General features: G+C 46.4%; 1 protein-coding gene across 2 annotated transcripts; it reads left to right on the forward strand.

The window, feature by feature from the left end:
• The first annotated feature begins 9,257 nt into the window (after positions 1 to 9,257).
• mvb12a (multivesicular body subunit 12A) lies at positions 9,258 to 19,370 on the forward strand. Of its 2 annotated transcripts, XM_034294550.1 has the most exons (10): positions 9,262 to 9,409; positions 10,399 to 10,497; positions 11,671 to 11,754; positions 13,475 to 13,574; positions 13,925 to 14,054; positions 14,927 to 15,067; positions 16,086 to 16,198; positions 17,816 to 17,874; positions 18,459 to 18,518; positions 19,053 to 19,370. In XM_034294550.1, the coding sequence occupies exons 2-10, from the start codon at positions 10,399 to 10,401 to the stop codon at positions 19,128 to 19,130; spliced, it is 864 nt and encodes a 287-aa protein (XP_034150441.1). In that variant the 5' UTR covers positions 9,262 to 9,409; the 3' UTR covers positions 19,131 to 19,370. The 2 variants fall into 2 exon arrangements, with proteins under 2 accessions (XP_034150442.1, XP_034150441.1); XM_034294551.1 differs by lacking the exon at positions 14,927 to 15,067 and having other exon boundaries at positions 9,258 to 9,409.
• The last annotated feature ends 994 nt before the right edge of the window (positions 19,371 to 20,364 follow it).

The raw sequence follows: 20,364 nt of genomic DNA on the forward strand, positions 1-20,364 counted from the left end.
GGGCCCCGGGTGGAATGTGCAGTTCCTCGCCTCGCCGCTGGGAGCTGGTTCATCTTACTCTGTTTTCTTCATCATCGTGAGCGGCGCCATGGAAACCAGCAGCGATGTAGACAACTGTGTTGCTGTTCTTGATGATGATGAAGATGCTGTCTTGGAGGTCCATCTCCTATTGCTGTCGCGTCACCAGCCCCATGGCGGATACTCAAACCACCTAGATAAGATGAACCCCTATGACAGGATGCTGTCTATAGAGTGAAGCTTTCAACACCCCGGTGCCCTCGAAATGTTTTATTTAACTACCCAAAGATGGCTACAAGCTGTCTTTCCCACTTGGAGGCAAGTAAAGCAGAGTGGGCAGAACCTAGATAATCAGATGTGCCGAGAAAAGGAGAGGCTAGAGAGATCCTGTTAACTTAATTCTCCCTGCACTCCTTCTAAACAGTGCCATGGTTTTGCTCTGTTTGCTCTAGCAATGAGAAAGGTCCACAAAACCTAGAACGTTCCATGTGTCAAACACATCCTGCCCGTGGAAAGCATAAAACTGTATTGAGGTCCTCTGACTGTGGAACCGGTTCCTTTTAATCTCGCCGTACGCCTTCCGGTTCCGAGCCCGCCGCGGTTCCTGTCTCTCGGTGAGTGGTCTAAAGGACAGCCTCGTGCTTCAGATCCGATGGGCCGTGTGTGTCTCCCTGCAGACCCATCGGGAAGCCGGTTGACCCGGGCAAGCCAGAGCCTGTCGGGCAGTCCCCAGGTGGCGCGGACGGGCAACAGCGCCTTCCTTCTCCACGCTGACCCTCGACCCCCCCCCCCCCACTCCCCCCTGCCCCAACACCCCTTCGAAAATGTATTGGACCTCATGGTTTAGGAACGTTTGTCTAGGGAACACGTTCCTATTGAAAGGCGTTGGGCCATCAGCAGGCATGAGTTCACGTTTCTCAGAAGAAGCACTTATATAGTGAGTGACCCTGGTTCATAAGATGTTCTCTGACACTTAAGCACCAATGAGGGCACCATTAAAACAACACTCGTCAAGGCCGATTGGCTAACAGTCTTATAGCCTGTCAGGCGTCCGTTAGTAGACTGGTTACACACACACACACACACACACTCCCCATGGACACAGTTTCTCTTCACTCAATCTTACACTCACACTCAGTGCACACACTCGCTGTCTTACACACACACACACATTTAACCAAGCACATACACACACACATTTAACCAAGCACATACACACATTTCACCATGTACATAAACACACACACATTTAACCATGCACATACACTCTCACACATTTAACCAAGCACACACACACACACACACACATTTAACCATGCACACACACACACACATTTAACCAAGCACATACACACACACACACTCACACATTTAACCATGCACACACACACACACACACACATTTAACCATGCACACACACACACACATTTAACCATGCACATACACACACATTTAACCATTCACACACACACACACACACACACACATTTAACCATGCACATACACACACACACACACATTTAACCATGCACACACACACACACATTTAACCATGCACACACACACACATTTAACCATGCACATACACCCACACACACATTTAACCATGCACACACACACATACACACACACATTTAACCATGCACATACACACACACACATTTAACCAAGCACATACACACACACACACACATTTAACCATGCACACACACACACACATTTAACCAAGCACATACACACCAGTATTACTGTCCCGTGTCGAGTGACTGTATTGTTTTGGGAGATGAGACAGGACTAATCCAGCTGTGAAACTTTGACCGAGGCTTCCTGTTTCAAGGCCTCCAGTCACTCAGGGACCTTGGTAAACAAGAGCTATAGGAATACCCTCAGGGCCACAGCCCTCGCCGTGACGGCAGGCAGACACGACTCATTCTGCAGACACTGCCCGTGTCATACCCCACCCGTCACCCGTGTCATACCCCACCCGTCACCCGTGTCATACCCCACCTGTCACCCGTGTCATACCCCACCTGTCACCCGTGTCATATCCCACCCCCGTCACCCGTGTCATACCCCACCCGTCACCCGTGTCATACCCCACCCGTCACCCGTGTCATACCCCACCTGTCACCCGTGTCATATTCCACCCCCGTCATACCCCACCCCTGTTGCCCGTGTCATACCCCACCCCTGTCACCCGTGTCATACCCCACCCGTCACCAGTGTCATACCCCACCCCTGTCACCCGTGTCATACCCCACCCGTCACCAGTGTCATACCCCACCCCTGTCACCCGTGTCATACCCCACCCGTCACCCGTGTCATACCCCACCCGTCACCCGTGTCATATACCACCCCCGTCACCCGTGTCATACCCCACCCGTCACCCGTGTCATATCCCACCCCCGTCACCCCCGTCATACCCCACCCCTGTTGCCCGTGTCATACCCCACCCCTGTCACCCGTGTCATACCCCACCCGTCACCCGTGTCATACCCCACCCCTGTCACCCGTGTCATACCCCACCCGTCACCAGTGTCATACCCCACCCCTGTCACCCGTGTCATACCCCACCCGTCACCCGTGTCATACCCCACCCGTCACCCGTGTCATACCCCACCCCTGTCACCCGTGTCATACCCCACCCGTCACCCGTGTCATATCCCACCCCCGTCACCCGTGTCATACCCCACCCGTCACCCGTGTCATATCCCACCCCCATCACCCCCGTCATACCCCACCCCTGTTGCCCGTGTCATACCCCACCCCTGTCACCCTTGTCATACCCCACCCGTCACCAGTGTCATACCCCACCCCTGTCACCCGTGTCATACCCCACCCCTGTCACCCGTGTCATACCCCACCCGTCACCAGTGTCATACCCCACCCCTGTCATCCGTGTCATACCCCACCCCTGTCACCCGTGTCATACCCCACCCGTCACCCGTGTCATACCCCACCCCCGTCACCCGTGTCATACCCCACCCGTCACCCGTGTCATATCCCACCCCCGTCACCCCCGTCATACCCCACCCCTGTTGCCCGTGTCATACCCCACCCCTGTCACCCGTGTCATACCCCACCCGTCACCAGTGTCATACCCCACCCCTGTCACCCGTGTCATACCAGACCTCTGTCACCTGTGGTAGCCGAAGACGGACTGGCCTTGACCCCGGCAACCACCTGTGCCAGTGGCACAGTCACTTGATTCCGACCTGTAACCAAAAGAAGGGCAAATTCCCTGAGGGGGGAACCTCCTCGGTCTGGCCAGCTAACCTTAACTGTTACTGTACGTTGTCCTGTTCTTTGACACGTGAACACAGCCTGGGCAAAACTAATCTGCTGTTTTCTTTTCCTAGTTGCATCAGATTAACTTCACTCATTCAGCTCATTTCCAGTGCGGATGTCGTAGGCTATATGTTCAGATGCAAACAGGTCATTTACAGAGGTCATAAACAGGTAAAAGGTCATAAACAGGTAAAAGGTCATAAACTGGTAAAACAGATGAAGTCATAAACAGGTAAGAGTTCGTAAATAGGTAAGAGGTCATAAACAGGTGATTGGTTATAAACAGGAAAAGGGTAGATGTCACAAACAGGTAAGAGGTCATAAACAGGTAAGAGGTAAAAAAAAACAATGAGGTCATAAACAGGAGAAGAAGAGAGGTCACAGCAGGCCTGAACATTGGGCACATCCCAACTGGAAGACAATTCACCACAGCATTCCACCTTTTTAGGACCGAGAAACCCATTGGGGGAATATTTGAGATTAGTACTGCGAACGTATGACGTGGTGTCCAATTAAACGTCACGGCTCATCACCACCCACCAATCACAATCGCCCCTCAAATTTGATCCTACGGTTACTAGGCATTATGCTACTTAGGTATTTCAGACAGACCAACTAAATATTATGAAATGTAGTGTTGTTGTTTAGATGTAAAGGAGCTCTATGGCATCAGCCAATCTATGGTCCTATATCTATGGTTGTTTAGATGTATAGGGGCTCTATGGCATCAGCCTATCTATGATCCTATATCTATGGTTGTTTTGATGTATTGGGGCTCTATGGCATCAGCCTATCTATGATCCTATATCTATGGTTGTTTTGATGTATAGGGGCTCTATGGCATCAGCCTATCTATGGTCCTATATCTATGGTTGTTTAGATGTATTGGGGCTCTATGGCATCAGCCTATCTATGATCCTATATCTATGGTTGTTTTGATGTATAGGGGCTTAATAAGGTGTATAAGTCTAACATGTTATCGACAAACATTATGAGCAATCAGTCTGACAGTCTGTCTGTCAATCAGTCAGTGAGTCTGTCTGTCTGCATTAATGGTGCAGTTTATTCAGGTGTCATACACTTGTTACATTATCTGAAAAAATATTGCACAGCAAGAAATTCTAGGTTTAAAAAAAATTAACTCCGGAAGTTAAATGCTTCCTATTTAAAATTTCTGAATTGATTCTCCTCATCTTTAAATGCGGCCTGTCTATCCCTGCGACACCAGAGATATGATTTACTGTTATAACGCCTTAAAAGATGGAATTGTGTCTGCTTAAACTCAGGCCCTTAGGACATACAACAGCCACACAAACCCTGACACAATTATTTGTTAAGTGTTAACCACAAAATCCTTAGATAATCAGAACCTTTCTATCTAACATAACAGGTTTATATTTATCAATTCTATATATTGGTTGAAAAGAAATCATGCGTGTAGTAGAAAAACTAAATGAGAAGGGAATTCGTCCAGGTGCACAAATAAATACGTTGAATTGGTTAAATTGAGTAAGTAGAAACAGGTGGGTAAATAACTGGGTACAAAATGAAACAATTGAAGGAGGGATCATTAGGAAAGATCTGTTTCCCCAAGAGCCAAAAGAAAAACTATAAATCAGGTAAACGCCAACCCAACAATAACATGTAGACATTAGCAGAACTCCCTTGCTGCATCTCAGGTTGCTGTGCTTCAACAATGAAAAGAACACTTAATTGAAATGGCCTTCATGGACGTGTCGCCAGGAAGAAGCCTTGCAGAAGTCCATTCTCTGGACAGATGAGTGCCTGTATATTAAATATTGTTGTGTATATTTATTTGATATTGAGTGGCTCTATGTGGTTATCACAGGTTGCAACATGGCCCAGTGTCATCACACTACGCCACTGTCACTACGTTTTGGCGAAAGCCCAACACTGCCCATCACCAGAAGACCCTTATCCCAACAGTCAATCCTGGTGATGGGAATGTCTGGGACTGATTTTCCTGGTTGGGACCTGGTTCACTGTACATCATTAAGGGAACCATGACGTCTGACTCATACCAGGAGATTCTTGAACAGGCTGTCAGTCAAGGAACTAAAGCTGGGCCAACGACGAGTCTTCCAATAAGACAACAACCCAAAGAATTCAAGGAAATCTACCAGAAATAAGTGTTTTGATTGGCCAAGTCAAAGTCCTGACCTTAATCCAATCAAATGCTGTGGCAGGACCTGACGTGGGCAGTACATGTCAGACACCCCTCAAACCTCAAGCAATTGGCTGAGTTTGGTTCTGAGCAGAAATCGAGACTCATCAGACCAGGCAACATTCTTCCAGTCTTCAACTGTCCAATTTTAACTGTAAACACCTGACATTATAGTACAGAAGGAGAACTGTGGTTCTGTGAGGGTTCCACCCTATGGGACCATTACAGGACAGAGGAAGAACTATGGTTCTGTGAGGGTTCCACTCTATGGGACCAATGCAGGACAGAAGGAGAACTGTGGTTCTGTGAGGGTTCCACTCTATGGGACCATTACAGGACAGAAGGAGAACTGTGGTTCTGAGAGTGTTCCACCCTATGGGACCATTACAGGACAGAAGGAGAACTGTGGTTCTGAGAGTGTTCCACCCTATGGGACCATTACAGGACAGAGGAAGAACCGTGGTTCTGAGAGTGTTCCACCCTATGAGACGCGTTGTATGCACATCTTATTAAAGTCTCATTAACACTGGGCTTGTGGCTGCAATGGCATCCTATTCTCTATGTAGTGCTCTACTTTTGACCAAAGACTAAAGTAGCGCCCTGTCAGGAAGTCTAGAAAGTGCAATTTGGAACACAGTCTGACTCCTGCTCAGGTTAAACGGCATTGATGGTTAAACTCCCTGTAAAGTGTGCACTATTTTTGACCAGGGTCAAAGGACTGGCGCACGCGCAATAGTCAAAGGTAGGGCACTAAGTTGGGAATAGGGTGGCATTTGGGCCAGGTCTGTAGATTGAGTCATTGTGTGTTAGTTTGTTTACCTGCTGTTGCCAATGCAGACAGCTGACTGACAGACTCCCCACGCCTTCAGTTAATGACTCAATTACACATCACTCTCTCCTTCTCTGTCACTCCCGTCTCTCCCTGTACTCTCTCCCTCCTTCTCTCGCTCCTCTCTCACTCTGCCCTTCTCTCTCTCGAGCTGTCCCTCTCTTTTCTACATTTTGTGTTTAAAAGTGTACACAGAAAAGACAGTCTGTGTGTGTGTGTGTGTGTGTGTGTAATGTACTTTGAGCTTGTTGTGAGCCACTGCTGGATCTAGCAGAATTTTCTCCCTTCTGAGCTCGAGCCCATAAATGAACTGTAGAGAACATTAGGCAGACCCCCTCCCTCCTCTATGAGATTGACAGCTGGGTTGCCATGGTAGGAGGGGGGAGGGGCAATAGAATGTTGGACCATTAGCCCGCCCCCATTCAGGATGATTGACGGCTAGGCTGGAAAGGGGGTGTAGAGTTTCAGTTATACCCCCACCACGCCATTACAGACACCTCTGTCACAAATACACACCCACACACACACACACACACACACACACACACAAAGAAAGACACAAACATACAAGACACATGTGCACGTGCACACACATTCACACATACCTAGAGTTTTGGTTAATGAGTGGAGGTAGGATAGCTGAATACACAGGGAGAAGGCCATCTGGGTGAATGTTTTGTTGTGTATTCGTGTTGGTGTGTGTTTGTTTTGGTGAGTGTGTGTGTGTGTGTGTAACCTGTCTGTCATGCTCAGGAGGCCATCCAGCAGGACAGATGAATGGATTCTGGGAGAAGGCGGGAAAAAGAGAGAAGACAACGGTTTCACTATATCATTCACTTACCTGTCTCACACACACACACACGCACGCGGCATAAAACACATCATATTCATCTCTCTCTCACTCAGTGTCCAACTGTCTCTCACATACACACACTTACACACCCATACACACACATTTACACACACACAGTATATTCTGAAAAACCAGACCCTTTAAACCAGAGGCTGATGGGAGGTCTGTCACCCAGAATGCCTCTTCTCCCTGCAGATGTACTCTGGTTCATTCCCATTAATTAGCCAATCAGGCAATTACACTAAACGTTCTAAATAAACAAGCCCCTCCCCCTCCCAGATGGATCTCCATTGTCTCCTAACGCCTGACACCTCCAGCGGTCTGCTCTGCATGTTGCCATGCCAACGGGGACCCGATCACCTCTGCATTCTCCCCAGGAATCTGTGTCTGTGTACACGTTTGTGTACGTGCACGTGCGTGTGTGTGTGTATGATGTCCCTTCTCCATGAGAAGGGATTGGATGAGCAGTTGCCATCTATTGTCTAACACCCCTCATGATGTCATCAGAGTGCTGTCACGTCACAGTGTGAGGTATTCACACTAGTAAACAAAGCCTCACACACACACACACTCCTGTAATTTAGACCTGTGTTCAGTCTAATACACGCACACACACACACACACATTCACACACACACAGACTCCAGAGTCATTTAGACCTGTGTTCAGTCTAACACACACACACACACACACACACACAGACAGACTCCAGAGTCATTCAGGCCTGTGTTCAGTCTAACACACACACACACACGCACACACACAGACTCCAGAGTCATTCAGGCCTGTGTTCAGTCTAACACACACACACACACACACACACAGACTCAAGTCATTCAGGCCTGTGTTCAGTCTAACACACACACACACACAGACTCCAGAGTCATTCAGGCCTGTGTTCAGTCTAACACACACACACAGACTCCAGAGTCATTCAGGCCTGTGTTCAGTCTAACACACACACACACACACACACACAGACTCCAGAGTCATTCAGGCCTGTGTTCAGTCACTGATGTCTATCTAGGATCTCAAGTGTTCCACAGAGAATGCGATGTAGTTGAATGTTATGTTCTGCCTCCTCCTCTGCCACTCTCCCCTCCCCTCTCACCTTGTTTTTTTTCTCCCTCTCACCTTCTCCGCTTTTTGTTATCTTTCTCCTTCATTCTCTCCCTCTCTCTCACCCTTCCCCCTTTCCATTATCTCGCTCTCCCCCTCCCTCTCTCCCCCTGCGCTGCCTCATTTTCATGTAAATGGGAATCGATCTTTCTCTCAGCACCCTGCCTTGACTCCCACCTCCGTCTCCTCCTCTTCCTCCTTTCTGCCCCATCTCCAGAGAACTCTCACATTCACATACGGTTTTGTCTCTCTTTCTCTCTGCTAATTCAGTGTGTGTGTGTGTACCATACTATGGCCTGCCATGGTGCTTTTGTATGTGTATTTTGTTTACCATGTCCTTCTCGCAATAATGTGTAATCTAATTCATTTCCCTGTGTGTGTTTGTTTAAATCTATGGCATCGACGGGTCACGGGTCACCAATGAATTGCACAATTAAATGCGGTGATATTTATACCGGACCTATGCCTAAATTAAGGTAACAGTATAAACGAATCCCCATATAGAAATAATATTTCAGGATAGCAGCGCCATCTGGCGGAAAGGTGAAATACCAGCTCATCATGGTCTGCAGCGCTTGCACAAAGACAGTTAACTCGTTTTGTTACTTTCCCACAGGTATTTTACGTTTTAAATCAAAAGGCGAAACATCGTGTAAGAGGCAGACTCGACAGACCATTCTGTCATTTGAGAAAAATCGTCCTTAGTTGTGGTTTTATCTAAACCTAAATGCAAAACAATGTTATCGAAACTTTAAACTGTCCCTAGTACAACCACATGAGATTGATTATTGACTAACTGACAAGTATATATTTTTGTAAAAAAATAACAACAGCAAACTAAGTCCTTGAATTTGAGGACATGCGCAGTATGGGGTGACACGCACTGAATAACGTGTAACTGCGCATGGTCTTAGCTAGCTAACGTTGCTATGACGTGATGTTCACGCAAACTCAGCCTTGGTCCTAGTGAATGCAGGGAATTGTAGTCATGGAATGTCCACTACTTCCTGAAAAGTAGACAAGGAAAAAGTACAAGTACGAGTTTGACTTTACGTTTTATTTTATTTTTTAAATCAGCCTCCATTAGTACGATATAACGTTCAAACGAATGGGAATGTAAGTATACCATTTTTGTTATATGTATATATATTTTAAACGTTCGTGAAATCACCGAAACCTTTAGGAAAACATGTTTGACTCACCTGTCAAAACAAAGGTTAGCTAACTAGCAAGCCAGCTAAATTGCTGGCATTTTTTTTTTTTACCTTACCTACAACAATAACGGGTTTAGTATTTATATACGTTTTTATTGTAGTTATTGCTTATGTAAGTTTGTTTTAAAGTTAGTTTGTTTTCTAACATAGTAAATACCATAGACTTTAAAAACAAACAACTACCTTGTAATTTCTTCTGGTACTGTAGCTAGATAGCCACCTGAAAATATTGCAGTACCCCAATTAATTACTGTACAGTAAGGCCAGCTAGCTAACAATACCAAAAGTTTTTAAAAAATGCGTTACCATCTTTGGCAAAACGTTAGAAACCAGCTCATTTATTCTTTTGAAATAAAGGTGGGTTATTGCTGTTCATTGTTCTGTCTGATAGAGGTTGGTTATTGTTGTTCATTGTTCTGTCTGATAGAGGTTGGTTATTGCTGTTCATTGTTCTGTCTGATACAGGTTGGTTATTGCTGTTCATTGTTCTGTCTGATAGAGGTTGGTTATTGCTGTTCATTGTTCTGTCTGATAGAGGTTGGTTATTGTTGTTCATTGTTCTGTCTGAAAGAGGTTGGTTATTGCTGTTCATTGTTCTGTCTGATACAGGTTGGTTATTGCTGTTCATTGTTCTGTCTGATAGAGGTTGGTTATTGCTGTTCATTGTTCTGTCTGATAGAGGTTGGTTATTGCTGTTCATTGTTCTGTCTGATACAGGTGGGTTATTGAATGTGTTTGAGATGAGTAACCATGTTGCATTGTTGAAGACAATTGTAAAGGAATAACCATCATTAAAATGTCTGTATTCACACCACTCCTTCCATTCCTCCGCTTCTCTACGTCTCCTTCCATTCCTCCGCCCCTCAACCTCCCCTTCCATTCCTCCTCCAGATGTCTCTGATGGAACAGGGTGGTGGTGCCCCCATCAGGCCGGTGACGGCAGTGGCCTGGACCTCCAACAGTGCCAGCTGCCCCAAAGACTTCAACCTGGTAGGCAGGAGGGACCTGTTATGGAGGGACAGGGGAGGTATGGAGGGACAGGGGAGGTATGGAGGGACAGGGGAGGTAGGGGTGTTATGGAGGGACAGGGGAGGTATGGAGGGACAGGGGAGGTAGGGGTGTTATGGAGGGACAGGGGAGGTAGGGGTGTTATGGAGGGACAGGGGAGGTAGGGGTGTTATGGAGGGACAGGGGAGGTATGGGTGTTATGGAGGGACAGGGGAGGTATGGAGGGACAGGGGAGGTATGGAGGGACAGGGGAGGTAGGGGTGTTATGGAGGGACAGGGGAGGTAGGGGTGTTATGGAGGGACAGGGGAGGTATGGGTGTTATGGAGGGACAGGGGAGGTATGGAGGGATAGAGGCGGTAGAAAGGGATGAGGGGGTAGGTAGGTAGGGAGGGATGAGGAGGGAGGTGGGGGGATATGGGAGGTAGGGATGAGGGGATAGGGAGGGATGAGGAGGGAGGTAGGTAGGGAGAGATGAGGGGGGAGGTGGGGGGGATATGGGAGGTAGGGAGGGATGAGGGGGGAGGTGGGGGGGATATGGGAGGTAGGGAGGGATGAGGAGGGAGGTGGGGGGGATATGGGAGGTAGGGAGGTGAGGAGGGAGGTGGGGGGGTATGGGAGGTAGGGAGGTGAGGAGGGAGGTGGGGGGGTATGGGAGGTAGGGAGGTGAGGAGGGAGGTGGGGGGGGTATGGGAGGTAGGGATGAGGAGGGAGGTGTGGATGGAGGTAGGGACGATCCAGGTAGAAGAGGTATCTGATTAGACCAATCCCATTCTTTCCAGACCCACATTAGCCTATAGAAGAGTACAGAATACGCAGGTCTGTTGTTACGTCATTACTGGATGACTGGAATGATTTGCAATGAAGTCTTTAAAACCAGACACTCTAGCGCCCCCCTGTGGTATACAGTTTATTTGGCCCAGTTGTCATTGCAAATCAAATTGGATCTCAGTTGGTTTACCTGCTTAAGTAAAGGTGAAATTAAATAAATAAAACTGTGGTCTCACTTTTTCTCTATTGCCCCCCCCCCTCCCTCTCTGTCACTCCCTCTCTGTCGCTCCCTCTCTGTCGCTCCCTCTCTGTCGCTCCCTCTCTGTCGCTCCCTCTCTGTCGCTCCCTCTCTGTCGCTCCCTCTCTCCCTTTCTGTCTCTCTTCAGATTAGCTCAACTGAGGATGGAGTTGCGGCTAACTTCACGCGGAGTTTTGCCATGAAATCTGGCTATTACCTCTGCTACAGCAAAGTTTGTTACACACACACACTTACATACACACTTATATACACTCACACAAGTGAAATGTAATGAAGTCTGTCGCCCGTGTTGTGAATGGTTGATGTTATTACAAAGACCTGATTTGTTGACATGTAGTAGTATTCTTGTGTAAGGGGAAGGTTTAATGTCGACACGGTTCTGTATCTGATCGGAGGCATTGAATATGGACACGGTTCTGTATCTGATCGGAGGCAGTGAATCCAGACATGGTTCTGTATCTTATCGGAGGCAGTGAATCCGGACACGGTTCTGTATCTGATCAGAGGCAGTGAATCCAGACACGGTTCTGTATCTGATCAGAGGCAGGGAATCCAGACACGGTTCTATATCTGATCAGAGGCAGGGAATCCAGACACGGTTCTGTATCTGATCAGAGGCAGTGAATCCAGACACGGTTCTGTATCTGATCGGAGGCAGTGAATCCGGACACGGTTCTGTATCTGATCAGAGGCAGTGAATCCAGACACGGTTCTGTATCTGATCAGAGGCAGTGAATCCAGACACGGTTCTGTATCTGATCAGAGGCAGGGAATCCAGACACGGTTCTGTATCTGATCAGAGGCAGGGAATCCAGACACGGTTCTGTATCTGATCAGAGGCAGGGAATCCAGACACGGTTCTATATCTGATCAGAGGCAGGGAATCCAGACACGGTTCTGTATCTTATCGGAGGCAGTGAATCCGGACACGGTTCTGTATCTGATCAGAGGCAGTGAATCCAGACACGGTTCTGTATCTGATCAGAGGCAGGGAATCCAGACACGGTTCTATATCTGATCAGAGGCAGGGAATCCAGACACGGTTCTGTATCTGATCAGAGGCAGTGAATCCAGACACGGTTCTGTATCTGATCGGAGGCAGTGAATCCGGACACGGTTCTGTATCTGATCAGAGGCAGTGAATCCAGACACGGTTCTGTATCTGATCAGAGGCAGTGAATCCAGACACGGTTCTGTATCTGATCAGAGGCAGGGAATCCAGACACGGTTCTGTATCTGATCAGAGGCAGGGAATCCAGACACGGTTCTGTATCTGATCAGAGGCAGGGAATCCAGACACGGTTCTATATCTGATCAGAGGCAGGGAATCCAGACACGGTTCTGTATCTGATCAGAGGCAGTGAATCCAGACACGGTTCTGTATCTGATCAGAGGCAGTGAATCCAGACACGGTTCTGTATCTGATCAGAGGCAGTGAATCCAGACACGTCTCCAGTGGTCAGATGAAGATACACATGCTTAGCAGGTGTTAGTATCCCTTTCATTTTTGTTCTTGTGCAACCCAGAAGTCTTCTAATTATAGTATTTTTTCCCAGAATCAGGAAAGCTGAAGAAATTTTGTTGAGCCTAATTTTGAAGATCAATTTGTGTATAATTTACACATCAGCGTACACCCACTGATACTCCCACACCAGGAGACCCACTGATACTCCCCCACCAGGACACCCACTGATACTCCCCCACCAGGAGACCCACTGATACACACACACCCACTGATACTCCCCCACCAGGAGACCCACTGATACACACCCACTGATACTCCCCCACCAGGAGACCCACTGATACACACCCCAACATACTCCCCCACCAGGAGACCCACTGATACACACCCCAACATACTCCCCCACCAGGATACCCACTGATACACACACAGACACACTCTCTAACCACAGTGGTACCTCCTCCTCTAGGAGCCGTCAGGTGGGATGGTGGTTTCTGACATCCAGGTGATCTCTGACAAGGAGGCCATCCCTAGTGGATACTGCTTCATACCTGAACACCTGGAGCCCAGTGAGTACCTAGCTTCACAACACACACACCTGGATAGACACACAAACACATGGATAGACACACAAACACATGGATAGACACACAAACACATGGAGAGACACACAAACACATGGATAGAAACACACACACGGATTAAGACACACACTCATGGATAGAGACACACACACACACACACACATGGATAGAGACACACTCATAGATAGAGACCTAATCGAAGTAGCACAAAACTAATGCAATTATTCCTGTTTAAAAGACACCGTGTTTATACACGCTTGTGAATGTTCATTTGTGCTTTTGTGTAGTTTTTAAATTGTGTGTGTAGTATTGATTGTGTGTGTGTGTGTCTCCAGAGGCGTCTGTGTGGAAGAAGAAGCGTGTGTGTGTGCGACTGGTGCAGGAGTGCAGCGTTGAGGCGGCAGTGCTCGACATCAAAGTGACGGCCAAGAGTAGGATGATGCTACAGCATTACACCTGTATAGGGTCAGTCTACACACACACACATTACACCTGTATTGGGTCAGTCTACACTCACACACATTACACCTGTATAGGGTCAGTCTACACACACACACACATTACACCTGTATAGGGTCAGTCTACACACACACACACATTACACCTGTATTGTGTCAGTCTACACACACACACATTACACCTGTATAGGGTCAGTCTACACACACATTACACCTGTATTGGGTCAGTCTACACACACACACACACATTACACCTGTATTGGGTCAGTCTACACACACACACACACACACACACATTACACCTGTATAGGGTCAGTCTACACACACACACACACACACACACACACATTACACCAGTATTGGGTCAGTCTACACACACACACATACACATTACACCTGTATAGGGTCAGTCTACACACACACACACACACACAGATTACACCTGTATAGGGTCAGTCTACACACACACACACAGATTACACCTGTATAGGGTCAGTCTACACACACACACACATTACACCTGTATAGGGTCAGTCTACACACACACACACACACACACATTACACCTGTATAGGGTCAGTCTACACACACACACACACACACACATTACACCTGTATAGGGTCAGTCTACACACACACACACATTACACCTGTATAGGGTCAGTCTACACACACACACACACATTACACCTGTATAGGGTCAGTCTACACACACACACACACATTACACCTGTATAGGGTCAGTCTACACACACACACACACACACATTACACCTGTATAGGGTCAGTCTACACACATACACACACACATTACACCTGTATAGGGTCAGTCTACACACACACTGTTCCCCACTAGAATTGTGTGTGTGTGTGTGTCAGGGACATCCATGGCTACGTGATGTGGTGCCGGAAGGGGCCCTTCTCCAGCCTCCTACCCCGGGCCAAGCCCCGCAAGGTCAGCCTAACCCTCCGCGAGCTCTCCCTTGACCAGAACACTCCTCCACTGCCCCTCAGACCCAGGTAACACACACCTGACCAGGTAACACACACCTGACCAGGTAACACACACCTGACCCAGTAACACACACACCTGACCCAGTAACACACACACCTGACACCTGACCCGGTAACACCGACACCTGACCCGGTAACACCGACACCTGACCCAGTAACACACGACACCTGACCCAGTAACAACGGACACCTGACCCAGTAACACACGACACCTGACCCAGTAACACATGACACCTGACCCAGTAACACACACACCGATACCTGACCCAGTAACACACGACACCTGACCCAGTAACACACGACACCTGACCCAGTAACACATGACACCTGACCCAGTAACACGACACCTGACCCAGTAACAACGGACACCTGACCCAGTAACACACGACACCTGACCCAGTAACACACGACACCTGACCCAGTAACACACGACACCTGACCCAGTAACACACGACACCTGACCCAGTAACACACGACACCTGACCCGGTAACAACGGACACCTGACCCAGTAACACATGACACATGACACCTGACCATAGCCGTCAGTTAGTTAGATTCAGGTACAGCCTTCATCTGAACAGGTAGCTGGCAATGACTGCTGAATTTAGCAGACATTAGCAGGTATCTGCTATTCATAACATTGAGATGTTGAACAAGAAAAAGCCCTAAAACATGTAGGCACAGTTGGCACGAAATCCCCCAGATCCCTTTATGGAAGTTATCCCTCTGGACTGCAGTCTAAGCTGGGGAATTCTGGGATATGCAGTGCACTTTGTAAAGATGAGATGTGTACTTTGTTTTTTGAAAATCTGTATGTACTGTTGTTATATCATTATTTTTGGAACATGACCTCTGTAGAAGGGATTTTGTGCCTACTTGCTTAGCAACCATGTGATGGAGTAAACTGTTACCATTTATTGACCCACCAGTTTGTGGATGACACCGATCACCATTGATTGTCTGGAATCTTGTCATAACATCCAGCATCTGCTATGACCTCTGACCCTCTCCTTGTCTCCGTAGTAACGCTCCGCTCCTGCCTCCTGGCAGGAAGATCAGCAGTCGTCGTGGGAACCTTGGATCAAACGACGCTGTGGACAAAGCGGCAGACAACAGCAACATCTACGGCATCTCTGGTAGACCAAAATACAGATACATTAACATCCTCTGATTAACAGAGGACACCCTTTAACATGTTAACATATACGAGACACCGAGGACACCCTTTAACATGTTAACATATACGAGACACAGAGGACACCCTTTAATCATGTTAACATATACGAGACACAGAGGACACCCTTTAATCATGTTAACATATACGAGACACCGAGGACACCCTTTAACATGTTAACATATACGAGACACCGAGGACACCCTTTAACATGTTAACATATACGAGACACCGAGGACACCCTTTAACATGTTAACATATACGAGACACAGAGGACACCCTTTAACATGTTAACATATACGAGACACAGAGGACACCCTTTAACATGTTAACATATACGAGACACCGAGGACACCCTTTAACATGTTAACATATACGAGACACAGAGGACACCCTTTAACATGTTAACATATACGAGACACAGAGGACACCCTTTAACATGTTAACATATACGAGACACAGAGGACACCCTTTAACATGTTAACATATACGAGACACAGAGGACACCCTTTAACATGTTAACATATACGAGACACAGAGGACACCCTTTAACATGTTAACATATACGAGACACAGAGGACACCCTTTAACATGTTAACATATACGAGACACAGAGGACACCCTTTAACATGTTAACATATACGAGACACAGAGGACACCCTTTAACATGTTAACATATACGAGACACCGAGGACACCCTTTAACATGTTAACATATACGAGACACCGAGGACACCCTTTAACATGTTAACATATACGAGATACAGAGGACACCCTTTAACATGTTAACATATACGAGATACCGAGGACACCCTTTAACATGTTAACATATACGAGACACAGAGGACACCCTTTAACATGTTAACATATACGAGATACCGAGGACACCCTTTAACATGTTAACATATACGAGATACCGAGGACACCCTTTAACATGTTAACATATACGAGATACCGAGGACACCCTTTAACATGTTAACATATACGAGATACCGAGGACACCTTTAACATGTTAACATATACGAGATACCGAGGACACCCTTTAACATGTTAACATATACGAGATACCGAGGACACCCTTTAACATGTTAACATATACGAGACACAGAGGAACTGGTTTAGGTGGTGTGTACACAAGCAGCCCAATTCTGATCTGGTATATTTCAGATATTTTTATTGGAACTGCTCTGATTGGGCTGCCTGTCTGAACGCGGCCATTTTAAATCTCAAAATCAAACATGAACAAATGTACCCAGTGCATTATGGGATTCCACGTAGCTCAAGGATTCTGCATTGTTGATTGCTCTGGTTGGGGCCATGTGCTCAGTATATTAATACAGTCATAGTTAAATATGACACACTGAAAAGCAACCATTCTACTGATACACTACTACAAATGACATCACACTCATTTCTCCAATCTTACGCCGGGTTCGTTAAAACAACGGACCATTTGGTTAGACCTGGAAAAAACTGTGTGTTGGTTCAGCATGATGAATTGACACCTCTTTATTCTCTGTACCTCCATCTCCCCCTCCCTCCCTCCCTCCCTCCCTCCCCCTCCCTCCCCCTCCCTCCAGCCATAGACGGGGTTCCCTTTGCTCTCCACCCAAAGTTTGAGACCCAGACCAACGACACGGTAGGGTCCCCTCAACATCAGCTGATGTAGTTGTTGCTGAGTGTGTGTGGGGACGTCACGTAACTGAAAACTGTCTCTCCTCTCTCCTTCCTCTCCATCTCTGTCTCTCCTCTCTCCTTCCTCTCCATCTCTGTCTCTCCTCTCTCCTTCCTCTCCATCTCTCTGTCTCCTCTCTCCTTCCTCTCCATCTCTCTGTCTCCTTCCTCTCCATCTCTCTGTCTCCTCTCTCCTTCCTCTCCATCTCTCTCTATCCTCTCCCTCTCTCTCCCTCTCTCTCCTCTCCCTCTCTGTCTCTCTCCTTCCTCTCCATCTCTCTCAACTCTCCCTCTCCCTCTCTGTCTCCTCTCTCCTTCCTCTCCATCTCTCTCTATCCTCTCCCTCTCTCTCTACTCTCCCTCTCTGTCTCCTCTCTCCTTCCTCTCAATCTCTCTCTATCCTCTCCCTCTCTCTCCCTCTCTCTACTCTCCCTCTCTGTCTCCTCTCTCCTTCCTCTCCATCTCACTGTCTCCTCTCTCCTTCCTCTCCATCTCTCTCTCTCCTCTCTCCTCTCTCTCTCTTTCAATCCTTAATTTTCACTCACCCAGACCCCCGTTAACATTCTGGACAATATCCGCATCAAATCTTTCCAGGACATTGAAAATGAGGTAGGTGTTCTTATGTTTGTTTTTTGTTGTTTTATCAGTGTTTGGTGTGTGCCATGATTTTAATGTTCACTTGGTTAATTTATATGAGCAAACACACAACTTACAAAAATGAATTTTTTTTAGATGGAGGAAGTTTCTACTGCGAAGCCACAGAATATGCTATTGTACTAAATTTTTCTAAAAGACAAATAATTGGCAATTGGTTATCTTAGGCAAAATACCGATAGTTGAAAGAAAGCTTTGGGAGTATTATAAACTATGAACTGTGTAACATCAATTGGGCTATATAGAACTGGATAGCCTGTTTCTGTCCCCAGTCATCTCAAACATTGGGCTCTGGTCAGCCTGTTTCTGTCCTGTCAGACAACAGACTCTCAGACATTTTGATACTGTTATAATTTCTTAGGGGGATTTATTTTCTACTATACAGCCAATAAATATGAAAAAAATCCTTGAAAATTACAATGAAGTTGTCAGGCGTCCTAGAAACCCGGGCTCTTTCTACTGTGGTTTAACCATGGCGTGTTTTCACAGTACAACTACACATTCAAGGTGGAGGAAAACGCAGCCGACAGAAGCAGACCTTTTCTCTCCACAGGAATCACCTCTTAGGCTCAATGACCTTTCAACTACGACCTCAACTGTGCCATCATGCACACTCCTTAAGCACTACAGGGTCAATGTTATATGTCATGTGATCATCATTAGTTTCTAGTTAACCGACAAATCCTCTCTGACTGAGTAGTGCCTTTGTATGTTCTACTTCGACATTCCAGAGTTCTCACACGTTCCGTTCCTTGAACCCATTCTTACTGTGTTCTAAACTTTACACGTTCCATTCTCACCTCCAAATTGTGTTTTATGTGGAACCAGTTGTTTATTAAAATTGTTTGAAAAGTATATGCGCTTGTAAGAATAATGTACAAAATAATTTTATTGTGTTGAAATTGTGGTGATTATAAAATATACTGATATCATCTCATGAAAGATACTTCAAAAATTCTATGGATATTGGTATTTTATTTATGGTTATTCCTTCTTAATGGTATATTTAGGGGCCAATTCTGATGTATGGTTTGTTTCTGCTCTGTGTCAATGTAAATAATGTTAGTATCTAGTGAAGCATGAGTCATTTTATGGTTAACATTATGAAGGCTATTTACCTGTAACCTGTAGTCATGTTTTGTCTTGCATGAAATAATAAGTTTGTCTACTATAATAAAGGGGCACTGTGTAGAATCCTGCATCTGTCCTTCACAAGACTTCTAATCTGTCTCCTCCATTTGCCTCTCCGAACACGATTGGAATAGTATTAGCTAGACCAGGGTGGTGTGGGTTGGGGGACAGTACTGTGAATGTCTGTAACTGACACTTCATGAAACTGATCAAAGTTACACTCGCAAATATCAATATAAATCAGGCAGTTTAAATAATTCTGGATGCTGATTGGCTGATAGCCATGGAATATGATTGTATACTGCATGTATACAGCTCTAATTGTGTTGGTAACAGCTTTATAAGCACAATAAGGCATCTCAGGGGTTTAATATGTCACAAATTTATCAAGGCAATACACGCACTCCGCGATGCATCATACATAAGAACAGCTAATTGCGGTGGTATTGGCCGTATACCTCACCTCGTGCCTTCGGCCGATAGTGCGTCACTTAATCCTAATTGCTTCGGTAAATCTACTCTGGTTAGGAGGAACTGCTTAATAAATGAACGTAAATAAGGATCCGCAATCTGCTAAATGAATAGATGTAAATATTGATTATAATGGGATGTTTTACAGTAGATACGCCCATCCACCTAGGATATGCCTCAAATCTGCATTTGTGTCTAT

This window comes from Esox lucius, chromosome 9 (genome assembly GCF_011004845.1).
Source record: "Esox lucius isolate fEsoLuc1 chromosome 9, fEsoLuc1.pri, whole genome shotgun sequence".
In the NCBI taxonomy this organism is placed as follows: domain Eukaryota; kingdom Metazoa; phylum Chordata; class Actinopteri; order Esociformes; family Esocidae; genus Esox; species Esox lucius.

What these genes read in the sequence shown, in the direction of transcription:
- mvb12a (XM_034294550.1), top strand. Translation starts at nt 10,399, where the DNA reads ATGTCTCTGATGGAACAGGGTGGTGGTGCCCCCATCAGGCCGGTGACG. An exon ending in GCCCCAAAGACTTCAACCTG is followed by an intron (nt 10,498 to 11,670) that starts GTAGGCAGGAGG and finishes GTCTCTCTTCAG; the next exon opens with ATTAGCTCAACTGAGGATGG. An exon ending in TCCAGGACATTGAAAATGAG is followed by an intron (nt 18,519 to 19,052) that starts GTAGGTGTTCTT and finishes GTGTTTTCACAG; the next exon opens with TACAACTACACATTCAAGGT.